The 27,184-nt window shown below is 45.1% G+C and overlaps 1 protein-coding gene across 1 annotated transcript in view; it reads left to right on the forward strand.

Moving 5' to 3' along the window:
* The window catches only part of CACNA1G (calcium voltage-gated channel subunit alpha1 G), a 277,783-nt gene that overhangs the window by 211,206 nt on the left and 39,393 nt on the right, over positions 1–27,184 (forward strand). The window contains exons 19-25 of the mRNA XM_065415327.1: positions 1,287–1,410; positions 8,852–8,920; positions 10,049–10,233; positions 20,531–20,657; positions 24,526–24,651; positions 25,322–25,411; positions 26,345–26,537. Of these exons, the coding sequence (XP_065271399.1) occupies positions 1,287–1,410; positions 8,852–8,920; positions 10,049–10,233; positions 20,531–20,657; positions 24,526–24,651; positions 25,322–25,411; positions 26,345–26,537 (914 nt within the window). The remainder of the gene's footprint in view (positions 1–1,286; positions 1,411–8,851; positions 8,921–10,048; positions 10,234–20,530; positions 20,658–24,525; positions 24,652–25,321; positions 25,412–26,344; positions 26,538–27,184) is intronic.

The following is a 27,184-nucleotide window of genomic DNA, read 5'->3' on the forward strand; positions in this document are numbered from 1 at the left end:
GAGCCTATGGAAGTCTGTAAGAGGCTGGCAATGCTTGCCTGGAACACCTCACCCTCTTGGCAGGTGTTGAGCCTGCTGGCAGAGTTAAGTTGGTCCTGCTTGACTCACTGGGGCAGGCAACTGGTTACTCCATCCTGATGGAGTACTGGTTACTCTGTTCCATGACGCTGCCAGCAGGAGCCCTCTGGGAGGTGGGAGGATCTAGGCTGTGGGCTGAGAAGTCCTAAGGGAGGAACCCCAGGCACAGCCACGCTTGAGAGAGAAGGCTTGAACAGATCTTTATTATGCTGCTGTTAATTTCTTTGTTAATAAAGCCAAGCATCCAGGGAATGGGTGAGCTTTTGACTCTACACAGTAGGTGGGGAAAACACCTGGGTACAGTGGCTAAGTATATCCAATGGTATCTAAATTGGTGTCACATATGCATTGAGGGGACCAAAAGAAAGTATTACACCAACTTAGACTCCTCTAGACTTAGACTTGCCTCTGAATTTGGCCCTTTGTGTTCCCTTTCTCCCATCCCCCAGTCACATTCCTGCAGGAAAGGCCCGTTGCTTACATAAAGGAGCAAGAGTCCTTTGTTCTTTTCAAGGGTCAGCTGCTCTATGGCCATCTGGAATCAGTGCTCTGATACACGTTCATGCAGCAATGTCATGGCTTGTCCTAGGGGACGCCTTGCGTTTTTAAGCTGGAGGGCCCAAAGCAGCATTACAGTTCATTCATACAATGATTACATAGACTTTTAGAAACAGTCTTTGGGAAATGTAATACCATGTTATAAATCCTGCATCAACGTACAGCCATCTGTCATGCTAAAGAGCTCTTGTTCCTTTGTTCAGCATAGCATTCTTTAGCCTAGCACACTCAAACTGGGTTATTTTCTAGCTAGAGATGGAGCTAAACTAGAGCCTTGAATCCAAACGTGTCTTTGACACTAGGGGTAAAGGAGAGCTTGAAATCCGAAACTGGCAATAGATGTAAGTTGCAAGTGGCTGCTCTCTTTACAATGAACCAAACCCCAAATGCAACCAAGCACCCCTAAACTTTGTGGTGTTTGCAAACTGTGTTCAAACTTTGTGGCTTGCACCCTTTTCTGTTTATACTGAGAAAAATTTGCTAACACATGGCCACCCTAGAGGAGGAGTCGGGAGTCAGCAACGCATCTGCTTTTCAAGCCGACTGTTCAGTTCTCACGCCGTGCATAAGACTGATGCTTTGACAAAAGTCTTTCAGACCAGTTAGGTGTTAACAGCTCATTATGTGTCTTTTTTTCCTTTTCTGGGCAGATTCCGTCTGATGTGCAATAAAATCATCACTCACAAGATGTTTGATCATATCGTCTTGGTTATTATTTTCCTGAACTGCATTACCATTGCCATGGAACGGCCAAAAATTGAGCCCCACAGTGCTGTGAGTATCGGAGTTGTGCTACAGGTTAATGATTTCCTGAACCCTCTGCTGTCACATTCATTGTGGAGCCACCAAAGCCCAAGCCACACTGGACTGTATCTCTCTCTCTGCTCTTGCCTTCATGCTACTGAGAAAGAGGAGGCCAGAACCTCAGCTGGCCTCCTTTGTCTCAGTAGTATGAGAAAGAATCCTCGTCTCTGCATAGCTATATTGAAGTCAGTCAAGTCTATGCTGATTTATACCAGCTGAGAAACTGGCCCTGAATTCCAGCTCAGGGATCAGATCTTTAGGGGCCATGCGGCTGCTTTGTGCAGCACTGACACAGTGCTTGGACCACAAACCCTGTCTAAGTGGCCCAGAGAGGATCCGCCAGTGAGAGTTGAGCATGCGGTGGTACAGAGCCAACATGAGGGCTATATACCATCCACCCTCCCTGCTGCTCGCAGTGTGTGGGACGTGCATATGGCTAGATAAAAGGGAGCACCACACGTAGGGACGTCCCCTGCACTTCCCTGGTCCTGCAGTATGTTTTAGCTCTTTGGGATCATTACAGACCAGCGTAAGTAAGGGCAGCCCTCAGGCTCTGACACCGCACAAAGGAAACAGCCAGGCACAGAGCATCACCAGCATCAGAGCAGTGCATGGGAGGGCTTTAAGCCATCTCTGCATGCTGCTCGTGCCTTGTGCTCTGAACATCATGGCTGTGTCCAGGGATCTGGCCCCAGCTGTTTATAATTTGCCATTCATGGTTTATTTAAAAGAAAATCGATCCTGCCTATGTGGTATTAACTTCAGCAATAAACGTACCTTTACAGCACATGCTGAAGTGGATTTTCCATGATGCTGCCAACAGACAGGGATTCTTTCAGGCATTCAATTCTCTGCCCTCACCAAAGTTTCTTTCTCTGATTCTGAAACATACAAGATCAGCACTCGTGTGCTGGGAAAGACATCCAGGCTTCCACTTTTAATATCCCATCTCCCCAGGCACAATCAGACTGTTTTTATACATGATATAACCAGGACATCTGTCTCCATTTTCTTCTCTGATAAACATTCAAACACTTTTACTCTCTCAGCGCAATGTTAGCTCCTTCCATCTGTTCTGCATCGGCGTATGGGTGGTGGGAAGGGATGGGGAAAGCTGTTCATTTTGTACTTTTCTGGCCTCTTTGTCGATCATCTTTGTTGTGACATAAGCAAATTGAATGGATACAAGCACTGTAATTCCATTTCCCCGAACCATTTGTTTTAATAAATTGCATAATGATTTTTCAAACCAGACCCTCATAACATCAACTCCTATCAGTCAGATGGGCAGAATCATCCACTTGCTCTTTTATTTCTGTATCGATTGCAGCTGAGAGGTACACTAGGCTGTTTCTGACATATTGCAAAAGACTGTTCATATTGCAACAATATAAATCCCTGTTCCCTCAGTGCATGAGTGCCTTGCTGTTTATTGCTTGTGGATCTTTAAGCTGAGATCTTAAAACTAAGGTTCTTTGTGCTCTTCCTGTACATTAAAGATCCCCCTAGCACTCCTCCTCAGAGAATAAGCATGCCCCAATCTCCTTAAGCCAAATTTCTTTCCTTCACTGTTGTGCAATAAGTGACTGTCCTCCAACCCAGAGATGGCTGCATTTCATTGCATGTATACAGTAGCAAAGTGCTTTGGAGTCTTTCTATATAAATGTAAACTCTCGTTATCATTTTGTCATCATGTGAGTCTGGTGGGTTTTCTGAGGATAGAGCTGAGAAAAGGTGCTGGGTTGGTAGCCCTCTCTTTTTTTTTTTATGGTGATATCCTATCTCCTAGAACTGGAAAGGACCTTGAAAGGTCATTGAGGCCAGCCCCCGGCCTTCACTAGCAGGACCAAGTACTGATTTTGCCCCAGATCCCTAAGTGGCCCCCTCAAGGATTGAACTCATAACCCTGGGTTTAGCAGGCCAATGCTCAAACCACTGAACTATCCCTCCCCCACTGGCCCTGGATAGTGAAGCCTCTGTATTCACAGAATATGTACAGCATGGATAGTAGCTCCAATGCAGACTTCCTCACAGTTCCCCAGCCCGGCCAGGGAGGGGCCCACCATTAGGGTGAGTGGTGATCAGTCGTCACAACCCATTCGGTACTTGACCTCTTCTGAGTCTTGCAAAGTTGCCAGTTAATGCCAGGGGTGGTGGTGGCTTTTGTGATCCATTGGGGAACTGGACTTTAGCCACCAACCAGCCAGCAGATGGCAACAACTCTTAGTCACTTCCAGCCTGGGCTGGATCCAAAACAATGAACTTAGACGGGGAAGCATGACCTATTTGGGGCACAATGTTATGACAAAGGCTCTAGCACGCCACAGAAGGCCCAAAGAGCTCAATCTATTTAGTTTAACAAAGAGAATGTTAAGGGGTGACTCGATCACAATTTATAAGTACCTAGATGGGGAACAAATATTTGATAATGGGCCCTTTAATCCAGGAGACAAAGGTATAAACACGATCCAATGGCTGGAAGTTGAAGCGAGACAAATTCAGCCTGGAAATGGTGTACCTTTTTACAGTGAGGGTAGTTAGCCATTAGAACAGTTTACTAATGGTCATGATGGATTCTCCTCCATCACTGGCAATCTTTAAATCAAGATTGGCTTTGTTTCTAAAAATTCTTCTGTAGGAATTTTTGGGGGAAGTTCTATGGCTGGTGTCATACGGGAGGTCTGATAAGCTGATCACAGTGGTCCTTCCTGGCCTTAGTCCATATGAAAGAGGCCTATAGCATGGAGCAGGACTCCTGCAGATCAGGGTTCTGTTTTCACCAGACACTGCTATTTTTCCAAACACGCCTGCCAGTTAATGAAACAGGCTTGTCATTCAGGCTGGGAGTTTTCAAAGTTTTGTTTTACAAGGTTTGGATCCCCTTGAAACTATTAAAACAAAAACACCCTTTTAATGAGAGTCCATTGATGCTGCTCTCCATTAACTCACTTTTTTTTAATGAATTGGACATGGCGAATCTGGATGCTGCCTGAGCTTATTTTGAGCTCCCAGCCATTGTTTAACTTACAGATGCCTTTTTTCGACTTCTGTTCCCCATTAGACATTGTCAGGCAGGCTGCTCGGACAGCTGCTGCACATGTAAAAGGCTAGCTTGGGTGGGATGGGCGTGCTGCTCACTTGAGCTCGCTCTCTGAGTGCAGGAACAGATGAACCGCTCTGAATGCCGGGCTCTCTCCCCAGCTAGTCCACTGGGGGAAGTTGTCCTGTCATTTCACATCGATGACTCCTAGTGACATTAGAGGGTTTCATGCAGCTGATGGAGGCAGAGATTTTCCAAAGCTGGTGAAGGGATTTGGAGGCCCTGTTCCCATTGAAATGAGTGGGAACTGGGTGTCTGTAGCCTCTAGGCAGCTTTGGAAATCCTGTTGTAGCTCTTGGTATTGTGGAGGCTCTTAGAAAGCTAGAGCAAAGGACTTCTTTGCTGTCCCAACTTTCTTCGGAGGTATTAAATGCTGCTGTCTGGACACACCTGCTGAATAGTTCAGAAATAGGGCCAGATCCTCAGCTGGTGTAAATCAGTATAACTCCATTGAAGTTATAGCAGCTGAGAATCTGGCCCACACATTTCGGAGCATTCCTTCACATTCTGAATGGCTCTTTGGTCCCATGTTGGGTCCCCTTAGAGCCCTGTCCAGAAACCCTTGCACAGAGAGGTATTTTATTTGCATGGATGTTCGGGGAAAGGCTGGTGTGTGGTGTTTTTTGTTGTTGTTGTGTTTTTTTTATGATGACCTGAATCCACATGCAAATAAGGGCATTCATTATCCACTCCGTGCTATTTGTTCTCCAGTTTAAAAGCCATCTGAACTGGGCCTCTGGGACATTGCACCAGTCAAGGTGCGGAATGGCCCTGGGTGAGAACAAGTGTGGGAGCAGCAAAGATGGGGAGGAAAGGTGGGGTCTGTAGTGCTGTTTGAAAAGGGAGAAGTGAGAGGATTGGGTGGGAGCCTGAATTGGAGGAGCCCAAGGTGTGGCACTTGCGGAGGACAGTGGTGCTGCCAGTGGTGAGGGAGGGTGAGGCACTCTGGTCTTGCCAGGACTTGGAGGAGATTTCTGAGATGCGGAAGTGGACAGAGGGGAGAGCGCTCAGGGGCAGAGAGGCAGATGTGAGAACCATCAGCCTGGGGATGGTAACCATGGGAGCCAGTGAGGTCACCCAGGGATCAAGGTGATCTGGGCAGAAGACAGAAAGCATCGGGGGGGGACCCAAGGGTGGCACCACAGGAGATGCGAGAGCGAGGCAGGGCACACAGCCCCGTTCCAGCTGACAGAGCTCTTGCCTGGAAACACAAATAGTTATTTTAGCTTCACTTGTTTCAAATAATTGTACTTTGCCTTCCAGAGCCATGGATTTTCTAACTGCCTAGAGCCAGTTCTCTCCCTGTCCCAATTAGAGCCGGCCAGTCAGAGCAGGGGAGGCAGTCTCTCCACAGCAGGCCTTCCTGTTCCGGAGAGTAGGGGATGCGGTGCGTGGAGACTGCACTTCCAAATCGCTGCACACTTGCCAAAGAGAAGTGTAATAGTCTGACTCTTTTCTACCTGCTACTACCATTTCATCTGCACTGCCTAAAGCAGGTGCTTATCCGCTCCTGCAGATGCTCAGCCCCACCGCACACTTGCCGACCTTTTGTGCAGCACTCTCTTGAAGACCAAGGATGTTTTCTATCATGACTCATGCAGTCACAGCAGGGGTCTTTAAGACTTGATTAATTACGGACACCAGGATGGAAACAAGCTACTTAGTGATTCCTGTGTCACTCTCAGTAAATCATGGCCTGGCAAATGAGAGTTTCCATGGTGTTTTCTCGTAGTTAAATTGCAGCTGGTTTTTAGAGAGCTGCATTTCTTAGAGAACTGCTCTTTAGGGAGCAGTGGAAATAAATCCAGCGTCCCTAGTAATGTTACCATAATGTTACAGTGAGATGTTTTAGTCCCCGTGCGAGAGTGCGCACATGCACACACACACACACACACACTGTGTTTCTGTCTTACTCCCTCTACCCCCCCAACTCTCCAGCTCACAGTACAAGCAATCAGAGATTGTATAGAGATTAGGGGAAAGTGTAATTTATTTAATGATCATCATTAAAAAGAAAGGTTTCTGCTGGTTATAGATAGGGAATTAGTCCACGCTTTCATCTGTAATCACTAACTGCTTACACAGAAGGAAAGCATGGTTTAGTGGTTAGACCATGGGACCGGGTTAGAGCACAGGAAAACTGCTGGGTTCTGTTCCCAGCTCTGTCGTGGTCTTGGGCAAGTGACTTAAACTCCTTGGGAGCAGATTCTCAGCTGGTATAAATGGCTGTAATTTCATTGACTTCAATGAAAACATGGAGACATTCCAGAAGACTGGAAAAGGGCAAATATTTTGCCCATATATAAAAAGGGAAATAAGGAAAACCTGGGGAACTACAGACCAGTCAGCTTAACTTCTGTACCTGGGAAGATAATGGAGCAAATAATTAAGAAATCAATTTGCAAACACCTAGAAGATAACGAGATGATAAGTAACAGTCAGCATGGCTTTATCAAGAACAAATCATGTCAAACCAACCTGATAGCTTTCTTTGACAGGGTAACAAGCCCTGTGGATAGGGGGGAAGTGGTAGATGTGGTATATCTTGACTTTAGTAAGGCTTTTGATACTGTCTTGCATGACCTTTTCATAAACAAACTAGGAAAATTCAACCTAGATGGAGCTACTATAAGATGGGTGCATAACTGGTTGGAAAATCATTCCCAGAGAGTAGTTATCAGTGGTTCACAGTCATACGGGAAGGGCATAACGAGTGGGATCCCGCAGGGATCGGTTCTTGGTCTGGTTCTGTTCAATATCTTCATCAATGATTTAGATAATGGCATAGAGAGTACACTTAAAGTTTGCGGACAATACCAAGCTGGGAGGGGCTACAAGTGCTTTGGAGGATAGGATTAAAATTCAAAATGATCTGGACAAACTGGAGAAATGGTCTGAAGTAAATAAGATGAAATTCAGTAAGGACAAATGCAAAGTACTCCACTTAGGAAGGAACAATCAGTTGCACACATACAAAATGGGAAATGACTGTCTAGGAAGGCGTACTGCGGAAAGGGATCTGGGGGTCATAGTGGATCACAAGCTAAATATGAGTCAACAGTATAACACTATTGCAAAAAAAGCAAACCTCATTCTGGGATGTATTAGCAGGAGTATTGTAAGCAAGACATGAGAAGTAATTCTTCCACTCTACTCCATGCTGATTAGGCCTCAGCTGGAGTATTGTGTCCAGTTCTGGGTGCCATATTTCAGGAAAGATGTGGACAGATTGGAGAAAGTCCAGAGAAGAGCGACAAAAATGATTAATGGTCTAGAAAACATGGCCTATGAGGGAAGATTGAAAAAATTGGGTTTGTTTAGTCTGGAGAAGAGAAGCCTGAGAGGGGACATAACCGTTTTCAAGTGCATAAAAGGTTGTTACAAGGAGGAGGGAGAAAATTGTTCTTCTTAACCTCTGAGGATAGGACAAGAAGCAATGGGCTTAAATTGCAGCAAGGGCGGTTTAGGTTGGACATTAGGAAAAACTTCCTAACTGTCAGAGTGGTTAAGCACTGGAATAAATTGCCTAGGGAGGTTGTGGAATCTCCATCACTGGGGATTTTTAAGAGCAGGTTAGACAAACATCTGTCAGGGATGGTCTAGATAATACTTAGTCCTGCCTTGACTGCAGAGGACTAGACTAGATGACCTCTTGAGGTCCCTTCCAGTTCTATGATTCTATGGCAGTTTACACCAGCTGAGGCATGGTTTCTCTGTGCCTCAGATTGCCTTTCTGTGTAGTGGGTATCCAACTTACTTTACAAGAATCATTAAGCCCCACAACAACCATGTGAAGTACTCTGAGATCCACAGGTGAAGGGTTGTGAGACACCCGCTATATAGCATGCATAAGGAAACTCTCCTTACATCTGTCAAGCACCCCCATGCATCCCAAAGTACTTGGGACGAGTGAAGGAATGGTATAGAACTTGGGAAAGTGTGGAATGGCCAAAGGATACATGGAAAAGAATGGCTTAGATTTGAGAGAGAGGGCATGTGAATTTCAATTGCATCCTTCGCTTATTTCCCCCATCACCTGTGGTGAAGCAAGCAGCATCCTATAGAGAAAGCTGGCAGCTGTCCATGGTACTGACATACACAAAGGAACATAAGAAAAGAGATCTATAAACAAGTGAAGTGTTATCATGTAAATGTTTGGACATCTTCTTCAGGAGCAAACATTCCAAGACTTATTTCAGCATAAGATCAGGAGAACATTAAGCAACCGCCCAAATATATATCTCGAGAGAGAGAGATTTGGAGAGCAGACTATAAAACCTTGTCTCTAATTTTCTTTTCTTTTTTTTATAGGAACGAATTTTCCTAACACTGTCCAACTACATCTTCACGGTAATCTTCCTGGCTGAGATGACAGTTAAGGTAAACGAAGCCAAAGCATAAGCCTGGCTCTGCTGCATTAGCACCATTTTATGACTTTGGATTTCTAAAGCCCCTGTGCCCATTTTTCCAGAGATCATCATGTCTTAATCTGCTCTGCTACTTGGGAAGGAGGAGTAACCCAATAAATATCAGGCACCTTATTCTTAGTGCATTTTTCAGCACCATCATTCCATTGACATGATTCCTGATTTATAGCAGTATAGATGAGATGAGAGGCCTCAGATCAGCAGTCCATCCCTTTTCCATAGAGCACTTAAGCGCATGCTTTACTTCAGCCATGTGGGTAAATCCCATTGACTTCCATGACCTAAAGATAAGTTTACGCTTAAGTGCTTTGCTAAAGAGGCAGTGTGACCTAGTGGCTAACGTACTGGTCTGAAACTCAGGAGACTGGGACTCTATTCCTATCTCTGCCTGCCACTGGCTGTTGGGTGACCATGGGCACATCATTTCACCTCCCTGTGCCTCAGTTTTCCCATCTGTAAAATGTGGATAATGATACTGACCCCCTTTGTGAAGTGCATTGAGATCTACTCATGAAAAATGCTGTATTAGAGCTGCGTGGTGGTGATTTGTTGTTATTTTATTAAATGTGTACTTAAATGCTTTTCTGAATTAGAGCCTGAATAAGGCCCAAAGATTGGCAAGACTTTTTCCTGTATATCGCTCTCATATAATTCATAGCATCTCAGAAGTATTCCCCTCTCATTTGGAAACTTCCCCCGTCTTCTGTATTTGCAAATCTGGTGGCCAGCAATAGCCTATAGTCAGGACCTCGAAACCACTTCTCTCCCCCAGTAGCCCAAATAATCATGGGATCAAATCTTCTGTGCAACAGCTATACATTAATAGAATCACTTTTGCACAACTAGGTTTAGCTGCATTAAAAATACATCAGCTGTTAAGGGGCAATCTGCGGTGTGTTTTGCAGAGTTATTTTTACAGTCCTTACGGTATAACACTTTACAGAATTGTCTAATTAGGTTTCTATACTGGGAAGCAAATGGACTCGCAATCACTTATCTGTGAATAATGTATTAGCTGCAAGTCGCTAACTGGAAGAAACATACTGGCTGAATTAGTCATAACTTGTTGCCATTTGGCCAGGTGGTGGCGCTCGGCTTGTGCTTTGGGGAGAAGGCCTACCTGAAGAGCAGTTGGAATGTGCTCGATGGGGTGTTGGTTCTCATCTCGGTCATTGACATCCTGGTTTCATTGGTATCGGACAGCGGCACTAAAATTCTTGGAATGCTGAGGGTCTTGAGGCTGCTGCGAACGCTCAGGCCATTAAGGTAAGCAGCGATTTGGGGCTAGATAAGATAGAAAAGGGGTGCAGGTTGGCTGTGCAAGCTTCTGGTTGGGGATGGTTCCCTGAATCTCTCCATGCAAAGAAACGGAACTGTTTTCTGGAGTGCAATGGAAGGGCCCAGTGAGACAGAAAACGCAGGGTTTGCTGCCCAGTCACACCTCCAGCTCTGTGCACAACCTGTCGTTGCCTTTGCAACAAACTCCCAGCCTGATTCTGAGACATGACAGCCTCGGGTCCTGTTCGAGTCAAGGGGAGCTCCAGGCACTCAACACATCTCAGGGTCAGGCTTAACTGTGTAGAAAACTGATCAGTGCCCCCTTTGCTCATTAACGCACACATCCCCTGCTATTTGTGCTCTCATTTGCTCTGTGTGAAGTGTTTCTTAACAGCTCCTTTCCCCTCTCCCTTCAGGCAATCAATGGCTTTTGTAACCAAGAATAAAATTAGTAGCAGGTGGCAGCGAATTTTTAAAGATTCAGAGACCAAACTGTTACTTAACCTAAAATGTGAAGATTTTTTTTCCTTCAAAATCTCCATTAATTTCACTCTGATACTAATCGTAAGAATGGCCTGATGAGATGAGAGCACTGGTCCCTCTAATCAGGTTTCCTGTCGGACAGTGGCCAGTATTGGATGTGTCACGGACAGGAACAAGATATCTTTTAATGGACAATTGTGCAACAACCTGCCCATGGAGGAAGTTTCTTCCTGACCCCAAGCAAACCGTGTTTGGCCTATGCCCTGAAGCATGAGTGTTTATATCCTTAATAAATATGATAACCTATCTAATATAATTGGGGATGTTCTTGTTATGCTGGAACTAACAAGCATATCATCCCCACAGTCTCTTTACACACATGTTGTATCGCACTCCCCCTCCCTTCATCTGGTGTTTTTTCTTTTGGGGTAGGGATGTATCTCTTTCTTTCTGTGTGTTTATGCAGGGCCTAGCAAAACAGCCTCATTCTGACTAGGCCATCTGTTTGCTACTGCAATATGAATAATAAAAAAGGTCACACCATCTGTATATTTCTGACATACTCTCTCTCCTCTGAAAGAATCAAAACATAGGCTTTGTCCACATGCCCTGTTAGAGCTGGATCGAAAATCCATTAAAGCTTTTCCATTGCCTTCAGTAGGCTTTGGATCAGCCCTTTAGTGGGTAAAAAACTAGAAATGAGCAAATAATTAGCAGCTGCTAATATTTTTGCCAAACTTTGCCATATTTGTCACAAATTGCATTGGCCATTTACGCGCTCAGAAGTCCCCAGATTGTGCACACACAGTTCATGGCGAGCATTAAATATTCAGATTTTGAACTCTACTGGTGAGTTTTGATTGGACAGATATATTGCATTGTATGTGTCTGTTCCCTGATTGGGTGATCGCAACCCTGACAATCAAGTTTCTGAGGTGAATACTTGTGATTGTGGGTTCAGGTTTGGCTTTCTTCAGGTGTTTCCCAGTGTTTCCTTGTTGTTTGCTAATTCTGTGAACGTTCCTGACAGCATGCTTGCTTGTTAGACTTTTCCACAGAAAGCCACGGGGCAAAAAGGGCACTAGCACAGTTAAAATAGATCCACTTAAAGCAAAGGTTCTCAACCTGGGTCTTGGCCCCAGAAAGGTCACAGGGGCTCATGGCCACCCTGCCTTTCCCATACTGCTAAATGGAATGGGGATCCTGGCTAGACTGAAAGGGCTGGCCCCGGAAAGTCCCACTATGGAAAAGGGCATGTTGCTATTAAAATGATTAAGAACCATCGGTTTAAAGGTTCAAACACACATTCGCAGAAAATTGTTCACAATATCTACCCAGCTCTTCTCTCTCCTTTTTAATACCTACACAGGAAAAGTACAAGATAATTGGAATTTCTATAGGTAAAATTAGTATCTATTTCACATCCGCTTCAACTGAGAGATGCACATCAAACCTGGAGAATCTCCTCCCGTGAAGGTTATTGGTTTTCTCAATGAGCCCGTGGTGTTAGATCACATCTAGATAAGATGTTTTGAGTGCGCTTTACATTAATCTATAATGTTTCCTGATTATTTTCTTTTCAATTTAAGGCTTTGATCCTGTTGTCAGTGAGACTCCGTATCTGTGTATGGGTCAGCCTGCTCAGGATTGGGGTCTTAATTCACATGAGCTGTCCTCGTTCATGTGAGTTATCCCATTCACCTCAATGGGATTCTTTGTATGAGTATAAACTTCCAGTTGGAAAGGGTATTTGCAGGATCAGGCCCTTACATTATTTTGTTCCGTTGGCGTAGGATGTATTTTCTCAAGAGGGTACATGAATGTTTGTGATTGACTAAACTGCACGAACACTTCATAACGCAACGGAAGTTTTTAAAAGATAACAATGAAACTGTTCCCTAAATATGTTCACAATCGATTCTGTTCCTCTGTAATTAGATTTGTAGCAAATGAAAAGCCAACCATTAAAGTAGGGGCTTTTCAGTAATTCATAAATCTCCACATGTGGAAATCCATCTGCAGTTATGCACATATGGACTCAGTTGACCATGGTGGCCTCCCTGCCCAAGGCCCAGCAACTTATTTTGCTGTCTCATTTAAGAACAATAAATTTTGCATTCTTTAGCTCCACCTGTTGGGACAGCTGTGTATGTGCAAGTGTAATTGGATGCACAACTCAGCCTCCTCTTGTTTTAATCAAAATGAAGCCCATATTGTCTGGGAAATTAGCTGCTATTAATGTAGGAATGTCAATTCAGTGTATGAGATTCACTTCAGAGCCTGGACCCTGCACAAGGCCCTGTGTGATGCTTCAGCCAGCCCAAACTTTTCATGAATTGGGGTTGAATTTAGCAAATAGACTCAGACAAAATAATTGAGGGGGGGGATGGACAAATTTTTTAAGCCGCAGCTTTTCACTACTACATTTTCAAGATGAAACGTTTCTACTTTTCATTTCAAAATTGATGTTTTGTTTACAAATTTAGCTAAGTGTATTTTTAAAAAGTTAAACGCCCGAAAATGAAACAAACACACACACACAAATATTCATTTCCGGTCAAATGAAACATTTCATTTGTCTTGAAACAAATTGGGGAGGGGGTCATTTTGGCAAGAAAACCAAAATATTTCCGTTTCAGGTCAACCCAAAATTATTGGCCACCGAACTGAAAAAAATCAGTTATTCACTCCGCTCGAGACAGGGACCGGAGCCAGCCCAAAGTCAGCAAGTGACGACATCTGGCTGCCATTTGCCAACTTCCTGTATATGTGTGAGGGGTAGAATTGCAAGAATGGCTATAAGGGAGTGTGATGGGATGTCCACCCCACACAAAGCCTGAAGGGGGGGAAGGTGGCTACGTGTGTCAGTTAACCGCCTGGGCTGCACCTAGAGGAGGAGCCAGGGAGCAAGGGCTAATTAGAGATGAAGCTCCTCAGGACAGGAACAGGAGGGGCCTCTCTCTAATGCCCAGTAGTTGAAAGTGGAACGGGGTGGGAGAGATGGAAACTGCTGTCACTCTCAAGGTGTGGGAAGGTATGGTAAGAAGCAGCCCAGGGATACAGCAAAAAGGGATAGACCTTGTGCAGATCTTGAGTGCGTGTTGTAGGCTCCTTGAACTGGAAACCAGTGTAGAGGGTGGGCCTGGGTTCCCCTACCAGCCACTGGGGAAGTGGCACTGTTATGGGGCAGTGAATGGGAAGACTGCCTGGGACAGGGGGTTCTGAGAGACTTTGATATATGCCCCCCAGAAGGGGAGGGTTACAGTGACCTGGCCAGAGGGCAAAGCCACAAAGCGGGAGCAGTCGAGTCTCAAGCGAGTGAGACCGGGAGAGAGACGGAGTGAGCAATGTGAGGAAGGGGCGTCGACATGGTAGAGCTAATCCCCAGATGCGACCAGAAGGAGGCGCTTCAATGGTGAGTGTAGCACCCCTGGACAGGGAGACAGGAGAAAAATCCCCGTAAGAAGCCACCACTCTACACCTCGCAGCATTGAACGTTAGGAAAGTGAAGGGTTTTTGTTAAGTTTGCTTTGGCTTATGGCAGCTTGCCTTGATTTATGGCCCTAGAGGTTTGCTACTTATAAAAGACCTTGCTGATTGCTACTTTGTCTTATTTCACTATGGAAAACCCCACTGCCTTATATAGTACACACAATTGTGTATGCAAAATCACATATGCATATGCAAATCAAGTATTTGCATGTACACCTGACCAGCAAAGTGTGCAGCTGACCATTTGCATGAACAAATACCCAATCTGCATACGTGCAAATCATGTACATGCAGTTGTGTGGGCGTAATTACACATCCCAGTCATTGAATATCAGGCCTAAAGCTATACAAAGGGGTATTCAAGCCCCACTCTAGGCACAGAAGTTTGAAAATGTGTTCACAAAGAAGGGGCATTCCAAGGTGTTTCCACTGCTCTCTCTGATGTAGCAGCCTGTAGAAGAATTGCGGATCCAATAACATTCCTTCCTAATGTGTTCAACTTGCTGTTGTCAGGATCAAGTGCTACAGCTCAAGATACAAGAGAAATCCAAATTAAAAATGGATTCAGAATTAATTTGGATAGGTTTCAACGCTATTTTACTCTCTTCAGAGCTTTGGCTTCAGCTTCCAAAGCAGATGTGTAAATTATTCACTCTTCCTCCCATCGCTGTATGAAATAGTCATTTTATAGCTTCGCTCCTCTTTATCATATTATCACCTTTGCTGTTTTTTTCCCCCATGGAGGAACGTCTGCATTAACACCGAGCTGCCACTTCTTTATACAAATGGGCTGAGCAGACTAGCAGGCTTAAAGTTAGTAAATATGTTCCAGCTGGGATGAGATTGACAGCAGTCTTGGAGCATCTGCATGCTTGGAGTTTAGCAGCATTGTGACTGCTGAGGCCAGCAGAACCAAGAGAAACTCAAGGGATTAGCATTTTTTTCATGCTGAAGAACTTCTATGACTCCAATTTCTTCATTTGTCAGATGCCTGACGCAGGCTGAAATTGTCCTTAATGCAATCTCAGCTGGCTACCGTGTCACAATGTCCGGAGGGCTCGAATCAGCTGGATCGTCCAGCGCTAAATTGCCGGAGCAGTGGATTGGATAGCCTGGGTTTGCAGGCAATAATATCAGCAGGATCTTGGGCAATATTGATGAGGTGCTGGGATGGTTAAAGCCATCATAATGGAGCTGACACTAATGTCTCGGAAATGCTGAGATTGCGTTACTTTGCGGTTCTATCTAGGACCTTATCCGGCTCTCACTGGAGTCTTTCCGTTGACCTGGTGGATCTTAGCTTCAGTGCCTGAAGGCATGAGTACTATGATGTTTTTCATTAATTAGCGTTTAACCTTCTGACAGGTGGTGGCAGCAGCAGCAAGCGCCAGCTCAATATCGAGAGGTTCCTCTTAAAATTACAAAATAAAACCGTCTTGAGCCCCCACCCAGAAATTGGGGAAAACTAAATACCTTCCCTGGGCGTCTCTGCTAGTCAATACTTCCCCCCTCGCAAGCACTGAGTCTGTGTATAACGAAAAGCAAACATTTATTAAGGGGAGAGGGGACGCAGCATTAATTTGGGAAAACACAGCAACAATGACTCAGAAGTATGCAGACAATAAGTAAACCACCCGCCCCGGAGGATCTTGGGCAGGAGTCCTTTGCCTCAGCTTCCCACCTTGCAGCGTGGAAGCCCAATGGATGACCGTCTCCCCAACATGCGTCTCCCCCTTTCCCTCCACTGCACCCCACTCATGGTTTGTTGTCGAACGTCAGCAAAGCCATTATGGAGTGCATTCAGGTGGGTTCCCCTCCAGCGAGTGAGGCCTCTGCCATTGCTCTGCTGAGTCCATGGTCTGGCTGGGTCCAGCCCTACAGCTCCATGCTGTTAGTAATCATTCTTCTAGGATTTGTTGGGCAAGAGGCTGCTTTTGCTGCTGATCTCACCAGGCTACCTTTAGCTGTGTTCTGAGGTTCCAGACCTTAGTGATTTCACTGGGTAGTGGGGAGCCTGCCGACACTTGCATTGCCTTTCACTGCACGCTGTCTCCACGGCCGATGTAAGGCTCAGCCCCTAGACCTGGAGAGGAAGGGTCAAATGGTATCTGGGACCATTAAACAAACTCCTCCCTACCAGATAGGAAGATCTGTCCCCACCCCCTCTGAGTGTCACTTGGATATGACTCACTACCCCATGTTTAGTGAGTGAGTATGCCTTTTAATTGTACAATAAGGATCAAAGCATTTAATTACCCCTGCTTTCAAGGCTTAAGTGAATTTTAACCCAAAACAGTGAAAATTAGTCACTTGGCAAAGTAGGTGGTGTGTCTATGCTAATAAGGTCGGCTCATGAGGTCTTTTCCTCCAATTTCTCTACAGCTGATGGGAAAGCTCTCCTTCAGCCCGTTGGCATACATCTGGGATTACATTTTTCTTCAGATTTTTTTTCTGTAGGCCTGGGGATAATGTTACAGGAGAAGCAGCGGGGTGTTGTGCAGGCTGCAGTGCAGACATGACGCAGATGCACTGGATTATATTCTGATTAGGAATTTGAAAGAACCAAAGAGTTATATAATTTCTTAGCCCCTCTTTCTCAACATGCATCCTCTGCTGGCCAATATAGAAGAATGACCTCCTGTTCCTTTTCCCTGTGTTGGAACTCAGATGGTGTCTTGTCAGGAAAATCACTTTGTTCCATCTTTAATTTGAGGTTGGTGCTGGTGAAAGTTGCCAGGCCCTGGAGACTGAATTTCTTCATTATATCCACAGAATAGAGTTTCCTCACGAGAGGAAGGGTGGGGAGGGTGCTTGCCTGGGACTCAGGAGACCTGGTTCAATTTCCTACTGTACCACAGATTTCCTGAGTGACCTTGGGCACATCACTTAATCTTTCTGTGCCCCTGTTTTCCCATCTGTAAAATGGGGATAATAGCACTTCTTGTGGGGCTGTTGTGAGGAATGTGTGTGATTGTGAAGTGCTCAGATACTACAGTTATGGAGAGGCATAAAAGTTCCTAGGATTCGTATACAGAATAGGCATCAAACTGATTGAGACAGTGCAAGCTTTCCCCCTAACATGCTTAAGCCCTGATCTGGGTGTATTTCAGTTTTCACATGCTTTAGTCTGTCAGCTGAGACTATCCAAAAGGGTGCTAGTGAGGACAGTGTTTGTTGTTTGTGATGTGGATCCCTGCCTGCCCAGAACTGGACTGAGATCAACAAACATGTTTAACATAGTGTGCTAAGCTGCCATTTGAGGGTAATGATTTGTTTTGGTTGCTGCCAGCCTGGCTTAGATTTGCTTCACAGCCTTAAAGGTTAAAGACTTCAGAACTCCTTACATTCCCTGAGCCATCCAGTCCTCTCCAAACTCGGGAAAACAGCACAGAGCAGATCAGACAGGGAGCCAGGGAGTGTAATAAGTAACAACAACTGCTACCTGAGCACAACAGCCAGGTTGCAAAACAGAAGCATCTGCCTTTTCTGTTGTGTTGGTAGGGAGTGGATAAAAATATCACCATCTGTTTCTTTTTTACAAGGGGAATTGACAAGCTACCCTTGACATTTAGAGTAAATATTTTACCAGAAAGAAGGAAATATTATTTTTTTTTAAGTTTTTCAGGGTATTGTTTAAAGCCAACAATTCTTAGAAGAAGAAAAAAAGGAAAACAAAAAAACCCACCATTATTTTATGGCTGTGCACATAGCTCTGGAGTTTAACTCTATAGGCACAGAGACACACAAGGAATAATGCAAACGTTCAGAGAGCATGAGGCTTATCCGTCATGCACCTCAATAAAGCCAAACGTCGCTGTCACACGTCCGAGCCCACAGTGACCCCTGCTGGGGGAATGACACAGTCTGGGGAGGATGGAGATTAGACTAGAACTCAGACTGGGAGGTAGTTTTAAGATGGCAAGAGGCAGGTTATTGAGATAGGAAAGCAAAACATACCAAGGGGCGGGGGGTGAAAATGCAGAGGGATACTGTGCTGGGCAGAGCAGGGAGAGACCTTGGGGAGCCCCTGATAGGATCAGTGTAGAATGGGGACGTCAGTCAGGAAGGAAGACATCCTTGTCCCATCAGTGAACAGGTGCTTTACATTTTGAGTGCCAAGTTTTCAAAGGAGCCTTCAAACCTATGTCCAAAACACGCGCACGCACACACACACACACGCACACGCACACACACACACACACACACGCTCTATGGGTGCAATTGGACGTTTTTTGTGCATCAATGCCTGACTTTCCATGCCTACATTTGTAAGCAGCTTGGCCATAAAGACTCGATTTACAAAGTGTTAGCCCCCTAACTCCCATTGATGTCAATGGTACTTTTGTAAATCTCACTAGAAACCTATTTGCCCCTAAATACCTTTGTAAATCTGTCCCTAAATGACTTGATGGATTTTTTTAATATAAACAAGTTTAGTCCTCTGATTCAAGTATTGCCCTTGGTATAACGGTGTAGTTCATCTTCTACTCCTTTGTTTTCCTGCTTGTTTCTATCTTGCTATTGATTGCTTGTGCCTTCTCCCTTAGCCCTACAGTATAATCTAATCTACAGTTATGAAATTCGAGGTAATGCCAGAGAGATAGGGAGCGATCCTGTAGCGTTGAAGGTTACTGCTTATGCTCTTGTGGTGAACTTCTCAGCTAACTCACAAAAGTGGTTGAATATCTGATGTCACAGCAGTGAATGGGTAGAAGTAAGATGGGATGAAGGTAGGAAATGTAGTGGCTCAGGAATCTGTATTGGACCCAGTCCTGTTCAAATGGTGTATTAGTGACCAGGAAGAGAGAAAGTGGAACCAAGTGCATGCATTTGTGAGCAAAACTAGAGGCTGGATCCAAAGGGAGATGGGTTCCAGATCCAGACCAGAACCAAGAGAGCTTGTCAAATTGCATTATAGAAAAATACAAAGTGATGAGGCTTTGATGAACAACGGGTGGGGGGAGAGATGACATCCTGGCTATGTGCTCTAGAAGGTGCTAATCAGGAGATAGATCTGGGAGTGACAATGGGTTAGATTAAAACCATCAGATCTATCTCTGGCAGTACAAGAGGCCAGAGGGACCACATCTGACATACAGTAGAACCTCAAAGATACGAACACCAGAGTTACGGACTGACCGGTCAATTGGACACCATGTGAAACCAGAAGTAACCAATCAGGCCGCAGCAGAGACCAAAACAAACAAACAAAAAAAGCAAGTACTGTACTGTGCCTGTATTGCCTCTTAAAGGTAGGCACATCTGGGCTGCCTGTCCTCACCCCCACATGCGGGGCAGCCACGTACAGCTAGGAAGTGAAGATGCTGGAGCTGCCAGCCCAAGGCAGCCAGAGCTAGCAGAGCCGGACCAGTGCTGGGGTCTGCGCCGCTTTCACCCCACCCTCGGCCGGGAGGCGGACACATTGGTTTCACCCTCCCTCCCCCAGCCAGGATGGGGACATGCTGTTTTCACACACACCCCACCCCCAGCTGGGAGAGGGACAAGCTTGCAAACTCAGTCGGACCCAGGGAAAGAAGCTGCCTGCAAGGAAGCTGCCAGTGCTGAGGAGGGAGCTCAGCTGCTGCTGGAGCCAAGCCTGGAGCGTCAGCTGCTGGAGCCGGAGCCCGAACTGCGCTTTGTTCAGAGTTACGGACACAACCTCCCTTCCCCAGGTGTCCCTAACTCTGAAGTTCTACTGTATTAGATTGGAATAAGGTGCCAAAGCTCTTTACAAGAAAGATACAAGAACTGAGAGTGCTGCATAAGGCGTCAACCAGAAGACAATAGAATTTCTCAGGCCTGGCGGCGGGAGGTGTGCCTTACATGGAGAGGTCACTAAAATTAGATCTGTATTCATTTTTTAATAAGGTGGTTAAAAAGGACATGACTGGGGAGGTGTAGGCAATGGAGTGGGAGAAGAAGACATGGGAGTACTCTGTAATTTTCCCTTTCTGTGAGCCTGCTCGAAAGCCCAGTGCAGTTAACAGAAGCCTTTCCACTAACTTCAATGGGCTTTGGATCAAGATCTGTTTACCTAATTCTTAATACGTATGCATTCCCACCTGCACCTTCTCTTCTTCCCCATTCCACACACGAGGCTCCCTGAGTACATATGAAGTTTCCCCAACCTCCCTTAGATCTCAATCCCTTCATAGCATCTTGTACTCTCTTGTTTTTCAGCCACACCCCATTTCAAACAGCTGTTTCCCTAGTCCACACTTATGCCTGTGCCTCGGAGCATGGAAGGATTCAGAGGAATGTTGCAAGGACAGTGTCTAACCTGCTTCTTGTGCCTGCTTTTTCCCCTAAGGGTCATTAGTCGAGCACAAGGACTGAAGCTGGTGGTGGAAACCCTGATGTCATCCCTGAAGCCTATTGGGAACATTGTGGTCATCTGTTGCGCGTTCTTCATCATCTTTGGAATCTTGGGAGTCCAGGTGGGTTCCCTGCAGGGCTCTTTGCCTGGAATCCAGGCAAAGCTGGAAATAGAGGCAAGCCCAAATAAAGAGGAATAGCTTGGTATCTTTGCCACTGTTTGCGAGCTACAGGTCTTTGAGGGGCCCAGATTAAGGTGAGTTTCTTTCTGGGGTAATTACCCATCCAGGAACTGAAATAGCATGAAAAGAGCAAGATTCATATTATTCCAGCCCTAGCCATGGCTTACTCAGTCTTTTGCACTTTTCACAGGCTTTTAAAATGAATCATAGGCTAGACTTCACACACGTGCACTCTTAGTACCAGTGGGCGCAGCAATGAGTATGAAAAATTATGGTGGTATGACTTCAACCTCTTTCTTGGTTCTGTCGGGGAGGTGAGATCTGTGGGTTAGTGGGTGGGTCTAACCCCCTTCAAGCTGACCAGTGCATACAGTAATACTGCTCTCTAAGGGCACATCTACACCACAGGTTAAGGTGTAATTGTAGCGTGAGTAGGCCAGGCCCGCACTAACTTTAGCTAGAGCAGATAACACGAGCAGTGAAGATGTGGCTGCATGGACCCTGATGTGGGCTAGCACCCTGAGTATGTAGCCAGGGTTCCTAGTGGGCTTGTACCGATGTCTGGACTGCCACGTCTTCATTGCTATTGTTACAGGTGTTAACTTGATTAAAGCTAGTGCAGGTTTACTAGCACTATGAGTACAACTTAATTTGCGATGTAAACATACCCGAAAACAAGCACTGACTGAGGGGGCATGCTGATCCCGCTCAGCGTGTCAGCCAAGAGTCCTCCTCACCATGCCCCCTCCATCCCCACCATGAGGACTTGTGCTCTGCCTGGCAGAGTTCCTGTAGCAGAACACGAACTGAGCTACACCTAGGCTGTCCTTCCCCCAGGACCAACCAGAGCAGAATTTGAGTCTATAGTTAATATAATCAGATCCCTACCATGTCCCACTAGGAAACCCCAGTCCAAGGAAACTATTCAATTCAATTCTGTCTCCTATCTGTGGTATTAAAGTTGGAGAGACAATGTTCCCTTTTTTCCCCAGCTTTAAACTCATGGAAAATAGAAACTCTAACTTTCATAGCTGGGAATCCGCTGGCTTCTAAGCTCAAAGGAAAACTTGTCCCGGTAGACTCAGTGCAGGGTTCTGAAAGTTTACAAGTTAGAAGCTGGTGAAAATATTGATTTCTGAGCCTTCTGCTGTGTCAAGCAACCTGGATACAATCTGCTGTCGTCATCCCCAGTCCTTGGAGTGCAGGAGCCCAAGGGAAGAGACTGGAGAAAAGTTTCCATCTCCTTGTAATAATTTCTAATCATCTGAAAAAGAAAGAGATTCTATCTGATGGATATTTCAGCACTGTTTCCTCTTTTCCTGGTGAAGTTTATTTGATCTGTCAAAGCTGGCTTGGAAACTGGCTCCCAGTTTGGACAGGAGGGCTTTCGTAACATTTTACATTAATGAATGTACTTTAAATAACTAATAAATATAGCATTTAAACCCGACAGAACAAAAGGGAAGAATCATCCCATTCATGACAATTTTTGCATCTAGATTGATGTATAGGTACAGCGCGATATCCATCCATTACACTTCACATCCATCCATTGCCCTAAACAGGACCATAAAACTAAGCACATCCCATAAAACAAAATAATCAGATCCAAAAGAGTTTATAACGGGGAAAAAAAATCTGTCACACTGAGCTGTTTGAATTTCCTTTCTGCTAATTGTGATAGCTTTCCCCAGTGCCTCTCCCGGTCTTCTATTCAGTTGTCACAATTACACATTGACACATTTACAGCTCTACATACAAACATTAGAACTGATCCTGCATTCAGCTTGCAAAATCCCCAGTGATGTCAATGGGAGTTCTGCATGCTGAATAACTGTAAAAGCAAGGCCATCATTTATATCAAAGAAACCAAATCTTAGATTGCTCAGCATTCGCATGTTTTTTTTCCCTCCATGTAAGTATAAAATGAAGATCGATAGTAAGATTCAATCTTCTAGAGTTAACAGGAAAAGGCAGTCCCTGCCCCAAAGAGATTACAGTCTAAATAGACCAGACAGACAGAATAGAAAACAGAAGCACAGAGTTTGTGATTTGCCTAAGTGCAAGAACCTAGAATGGAACCCACGTCTCCTAAACCCCAGTCTACTCTCCTGCCCACTGGATTGCATTGGAATGCCTGCTATTTATTTATCGTATTACATAGATTTCTGAAGTGTGCATCATGGTAGCGTGTGGATAGTCATTAACTGCCAGGAGTAGGAAGTAGAAAAGCCAGAGTCGCTCTGAAACTTTGGACCTTCGATTTTCAGAAGTGCTGAGAATCTGAACCTCTAGCATGAGCTGCCAGTAAACGTGAGCTGTCAGCGCCCAGTGTGTTTGCAAATCAGATCCTTTTATGTTCCTCTCCAGTTTATGGTTGTGTAACAGGGCCCATCTGAATATTATTACACCCCTAGTCATGAAGATATTACACTCATCGCCAATGTATTAAAATCAGTGTTCACCTTCCTGTTTAATTTGGAAGAAGCTATCTCCATGCGGCTCCTTAAGGGAGCTATAGCCGTCCTAGATCTAAAAGTTTTATGGCTACAATAGATGTTGGTTAGCTCTGCGAGTCAGTATCCCTGCCCTTCTAGTGGAAAGTGTTCTGCTGCCAAAGGAAATACATTAAGTAATGTATGGGTTTGTTTTGCTCTCCGGGGCTTGGGTTTGTTTTGTCTAGAACAACAGATCATAAAGAGTGAGCATCTCTTTTTTCAAATACACAGGTGGTATTTAAGGAGCCTGAATAGAAGGCTGCTCTGTCCCAGGGAAGCATGGCAAGATGCGGTCACTCAGCAGAACAGGATTTCCTATATGTCTCGTTCACTCAGATTTCACCATCAGTTGCCACGTCCCAAATAGAAATCGTGCACTGCCATTTTCTGTGCCGCTTTGCAGAAAGCAACAAGTCTAGAATTAAGCAGCTGATGCTTCTCTGAGGTGTAAATCGGGAGTAACCCCCCTGGAGTCCATGGTTTTATGGCCGTGTAAGGGAGACCAGGATCTGGCACCAGGGAGCAATAGGAGTTCATTCTTAAACTCTGGTTATAAAAATATTTGCAGAGACTCTCCTGAAGAGCAGTCTAATGATTGATGGAGAACAGTTCTCAAGCAAAGAGATTTAGTGTCATTGAAAGTTGCTAGGGTTAACAGCCCTAGAAATAGAAGTCTCATTGATCCACCCCACAGGTCCAGCAGGAGAACGAGGCTCTGCCCACACCACTCCTCACTTTGACCATTGGGAATAAGAACATATTCCATTGCTCTGACACATTGATTCCTTTTTTTTCTCTGCCAACAAAGACTGTCAACCAAAGGGCGGAATTAGGGCTAATTTTGTTGGCCACTCTTGTAAGACTTTTCACTGGCAACTGGACTGAGACCACCATACTCATTTCACATAGGTCACTGACCAGCCATCAGATGGTAACACCTACAAGCCTGGGCTGGATTTGAACCAGTGCCCTAGAAGCAGAAGGCTGTAGAGGATAGTCCTAGTCCTAGTCCTAGGGGCTACCCAGCCCCCTGCAAGGAGACCTTCAGCCCCCTGCAAGGAGACCTTCAAGATCAGTGTCCTAAATTATGTTAGAGGAGGCGTTCAAGCTTTCTCTCAGTAGGTGCCTTTGAACTAAACTGTCACTATTGTTATGCCAGGCTTCATGCTTTGAGTGCCATGCACTAATGAGGCTTTTACCTTTAACTTGATTTGATTGTGTGGGCTGCACAGTAGGTCCCGAGTGAGCTGTCCATTCTGTGCAGGTAAACAAAGTGGATTTACCCCTCCTCTCATTCTTCTGTTTTACAGCTTTTCAAAGGGAAGTTTTTTGTCTGCCAAGGGGAGGATACCAGAAACATCACAAACAAATCAGACTGTGCAGAAGCCAGCTACAAATGGGTCCGGCACAAGTATAATTTTGATAATCTCGGCCAGGTATTACTGGAATGGTAATCTGCTTCTTTGCTCCTTTACCTCCTTGATTTAAAAATCTGTGCATAATTACTTATAGGGTTTTCTTACAGGGGTCTAAGCAGCCACAGTCACTATTCACTTCATATACACCCACCCTGCATTTGTAAATCCCAAATGCAATGCTCCCAAGCATGCACACACTTCCTTTTGGAATAAGACAAGCACAAGTAGCTTCACGGTGTACTTAATTGCTTCACTGCTCTATAATAAACTAAATACATCTAGCAGCAGGGCTTGACTAATATGGCTGGACATCCTGTACCCCGTGCATCTCAACATCCCATTCATTTACAACTGCCGATGGAGCACATCCTTATTTTAGCAGCATGGTAGGGCCTAATTAGTAATGAGCAGTGGAGACCTGGAGGGTGAAAATGAAGCTGCCTTTGTGTTTGGCTTTGTGGTTTTCGAATTAGCCCTTATTGCTGGACCGGTGTCTGACATTGACAGGTTTTTGCTGCCAGGAAACCTTGGACATCAAAAGTTCCCTATTATCAGCAAGGTAAAATAGTAGCACAAATGCAAATCCCAAAATGGAGAAGGGCAAAGGAGAGTTGAATGTGACAGGTAAAAGAGAGCATCTAATAAGCTGGGTTCCAACTAAATGCAACTTTTTCCCTTGCATTTCTAGGCCCTGATGTCTCTGTTTGTTCTGGCCTCCAAAGATGGGTGGGTGGACATCATGTATGATGGCCTCGATGCTGTAGGAGTTGACCAGCAGGTATGTTTTCTAGATGAACGCCTAGTAGAGAGAAGCCGCCAAAGCGGCTATGGTTTGGTTTTCATTTTGCAAAACGTTGTTCGTCTTGCAAAAGTGAAACATTGGGGGGTGGTTTGGATCTGGGTTCCATTTTATCCAAACCAAGGCGCGGGCCTGACAGAGGTCAAATGAAAGGTTCCAACTGGGAACCATCTCTACTAGTTATACACTGCAACAAAACCATGCTATGACATAAGTCTCAATAGCTCATTGTACCCACTTATGGTGCTTGAAGAAATGTCCAGCGTAGCTGTAAAATGGGGAACCCTACCTATCTGAGAGGGCTTTTGTGAGCCTGAAGAGTCTTTGAGCGCCTCTGGAGAAAGCTGCTACTTTGTCTATGTACAGATTACTATTATTGCTAGCCTGGGAGAGTTGCAAAGGATTCTGTTTCCTCACTCTTTGGCACAACAGACCATTTACGCCTCTTCAGTATTCAAGTGACTTTGGGTGGCCAATTCGTGACACCTCAAAGGAGCCTGATTGTGCTGAGCACCTGCTGTCTGAAAGTCACCTTTAAGGTGTCTTAAGTTGAGCACCCAACATCTCTAGCTGCTTTTGAGAAAGCAGGCCTTGCTGTTCTGCTCCGTCTACCTCCTCAGGGTATGTCTACACTGCACTGCGGCTGGAAGCAAGCCTCCCAGCCTACGTAGACAGACTTGTGCTAGTGGGGCTCAAGCTAGTGCGCTAAAAATAGCCATGTGGATGTCGCAGCTCAGGCCCATCCAACCCCCTAGGCTTGAGACCCCAAACTGCAGCTGGACCTGCAACTTCCACATTGCTCTCTTTAACATCCCAGCTCGAGCCTGACTAGCAAGAATCTGTCTACTCTCAGTTTGCTCCATACTCTGCCTGTTGTAATTCAACTGGCATCTATCTCCCTCCATCCTGTAGCCAGTTATGAACTATAACCCTTGGATGCTCCTCTACTTCATCTCCTTCCTGCTGATTGTGGCCTTCTTCGTCCTCAACATGTTCGTGGGGGTCGTGGTGGAGAATTTCCACAAGTGTCGGCAGCACCAGGAGGAGGAAGAAGCCAAGAGACGGGAGGAGAAGAGACTTCGCCGGCTGGAGAAAAAGAGAAGGAGTAAGGAGAAACAGATGGCTGGTCGGTAGTCTTTCCACATCTTTCTGAGTCCTGCTTGACCTTTGACACAATCCCCTAACCCCTGCCTAGCATCTGATGATCATTCTCCTCCCAAAAAAAAGCATGTCCAAGCTATGAAATTTGCATGAAGGAAACAGCGCCATGTTAGGCTGAGCAGGAAGCCATGGCTGCATGATTTGCAATGACCTTTTCATACAAGGTTATTTAAAACCCCAAAACCTGAACCTGGAGCTTCGTGGATAGCACAACTCAGTGTTACACAAATAGTGACAACTGCAAAGATCAACAGTGTCAGACTAGGCCATAAAGCTTCCAAGTCTCGAGCACTGTTGCTGATAACTGGATTCACTATTTGGTTTATTACAGCCTTGTAATGCCACAGCAACATTACCTGTCTAATTTATCAGGCAGGTTAATTTGTTGGCAAAGTAGCTCTAGGGCTATTCAAGGATGTAATAAAATAATGAAGCCATCTTATTCTAGAAATGCTTTTTAAAAACACCCTATAGATACATATCAATGAGTTTGCTTGAGAAATACAGATTGAAAAAGAATTCAATAAGACAAATTAACCAGATGAACTGTCATTGATGTGAGATAAATTGAACGATAAAGCTTGACACAAA

This window comes from Emys orbicularis, chromosome 13, assembly GCF_028017835.1.
Source record: "Emys orbicularis isolate rEmyOrb1 chromosome 13, rEmyOrb1.hap1, whole genome shotgun sequence".
Lineage (NCBI taxonomy): Eukaryota > Metazoa > Chordata > Testudines > Emydidae > Emys > Emys orbicularis.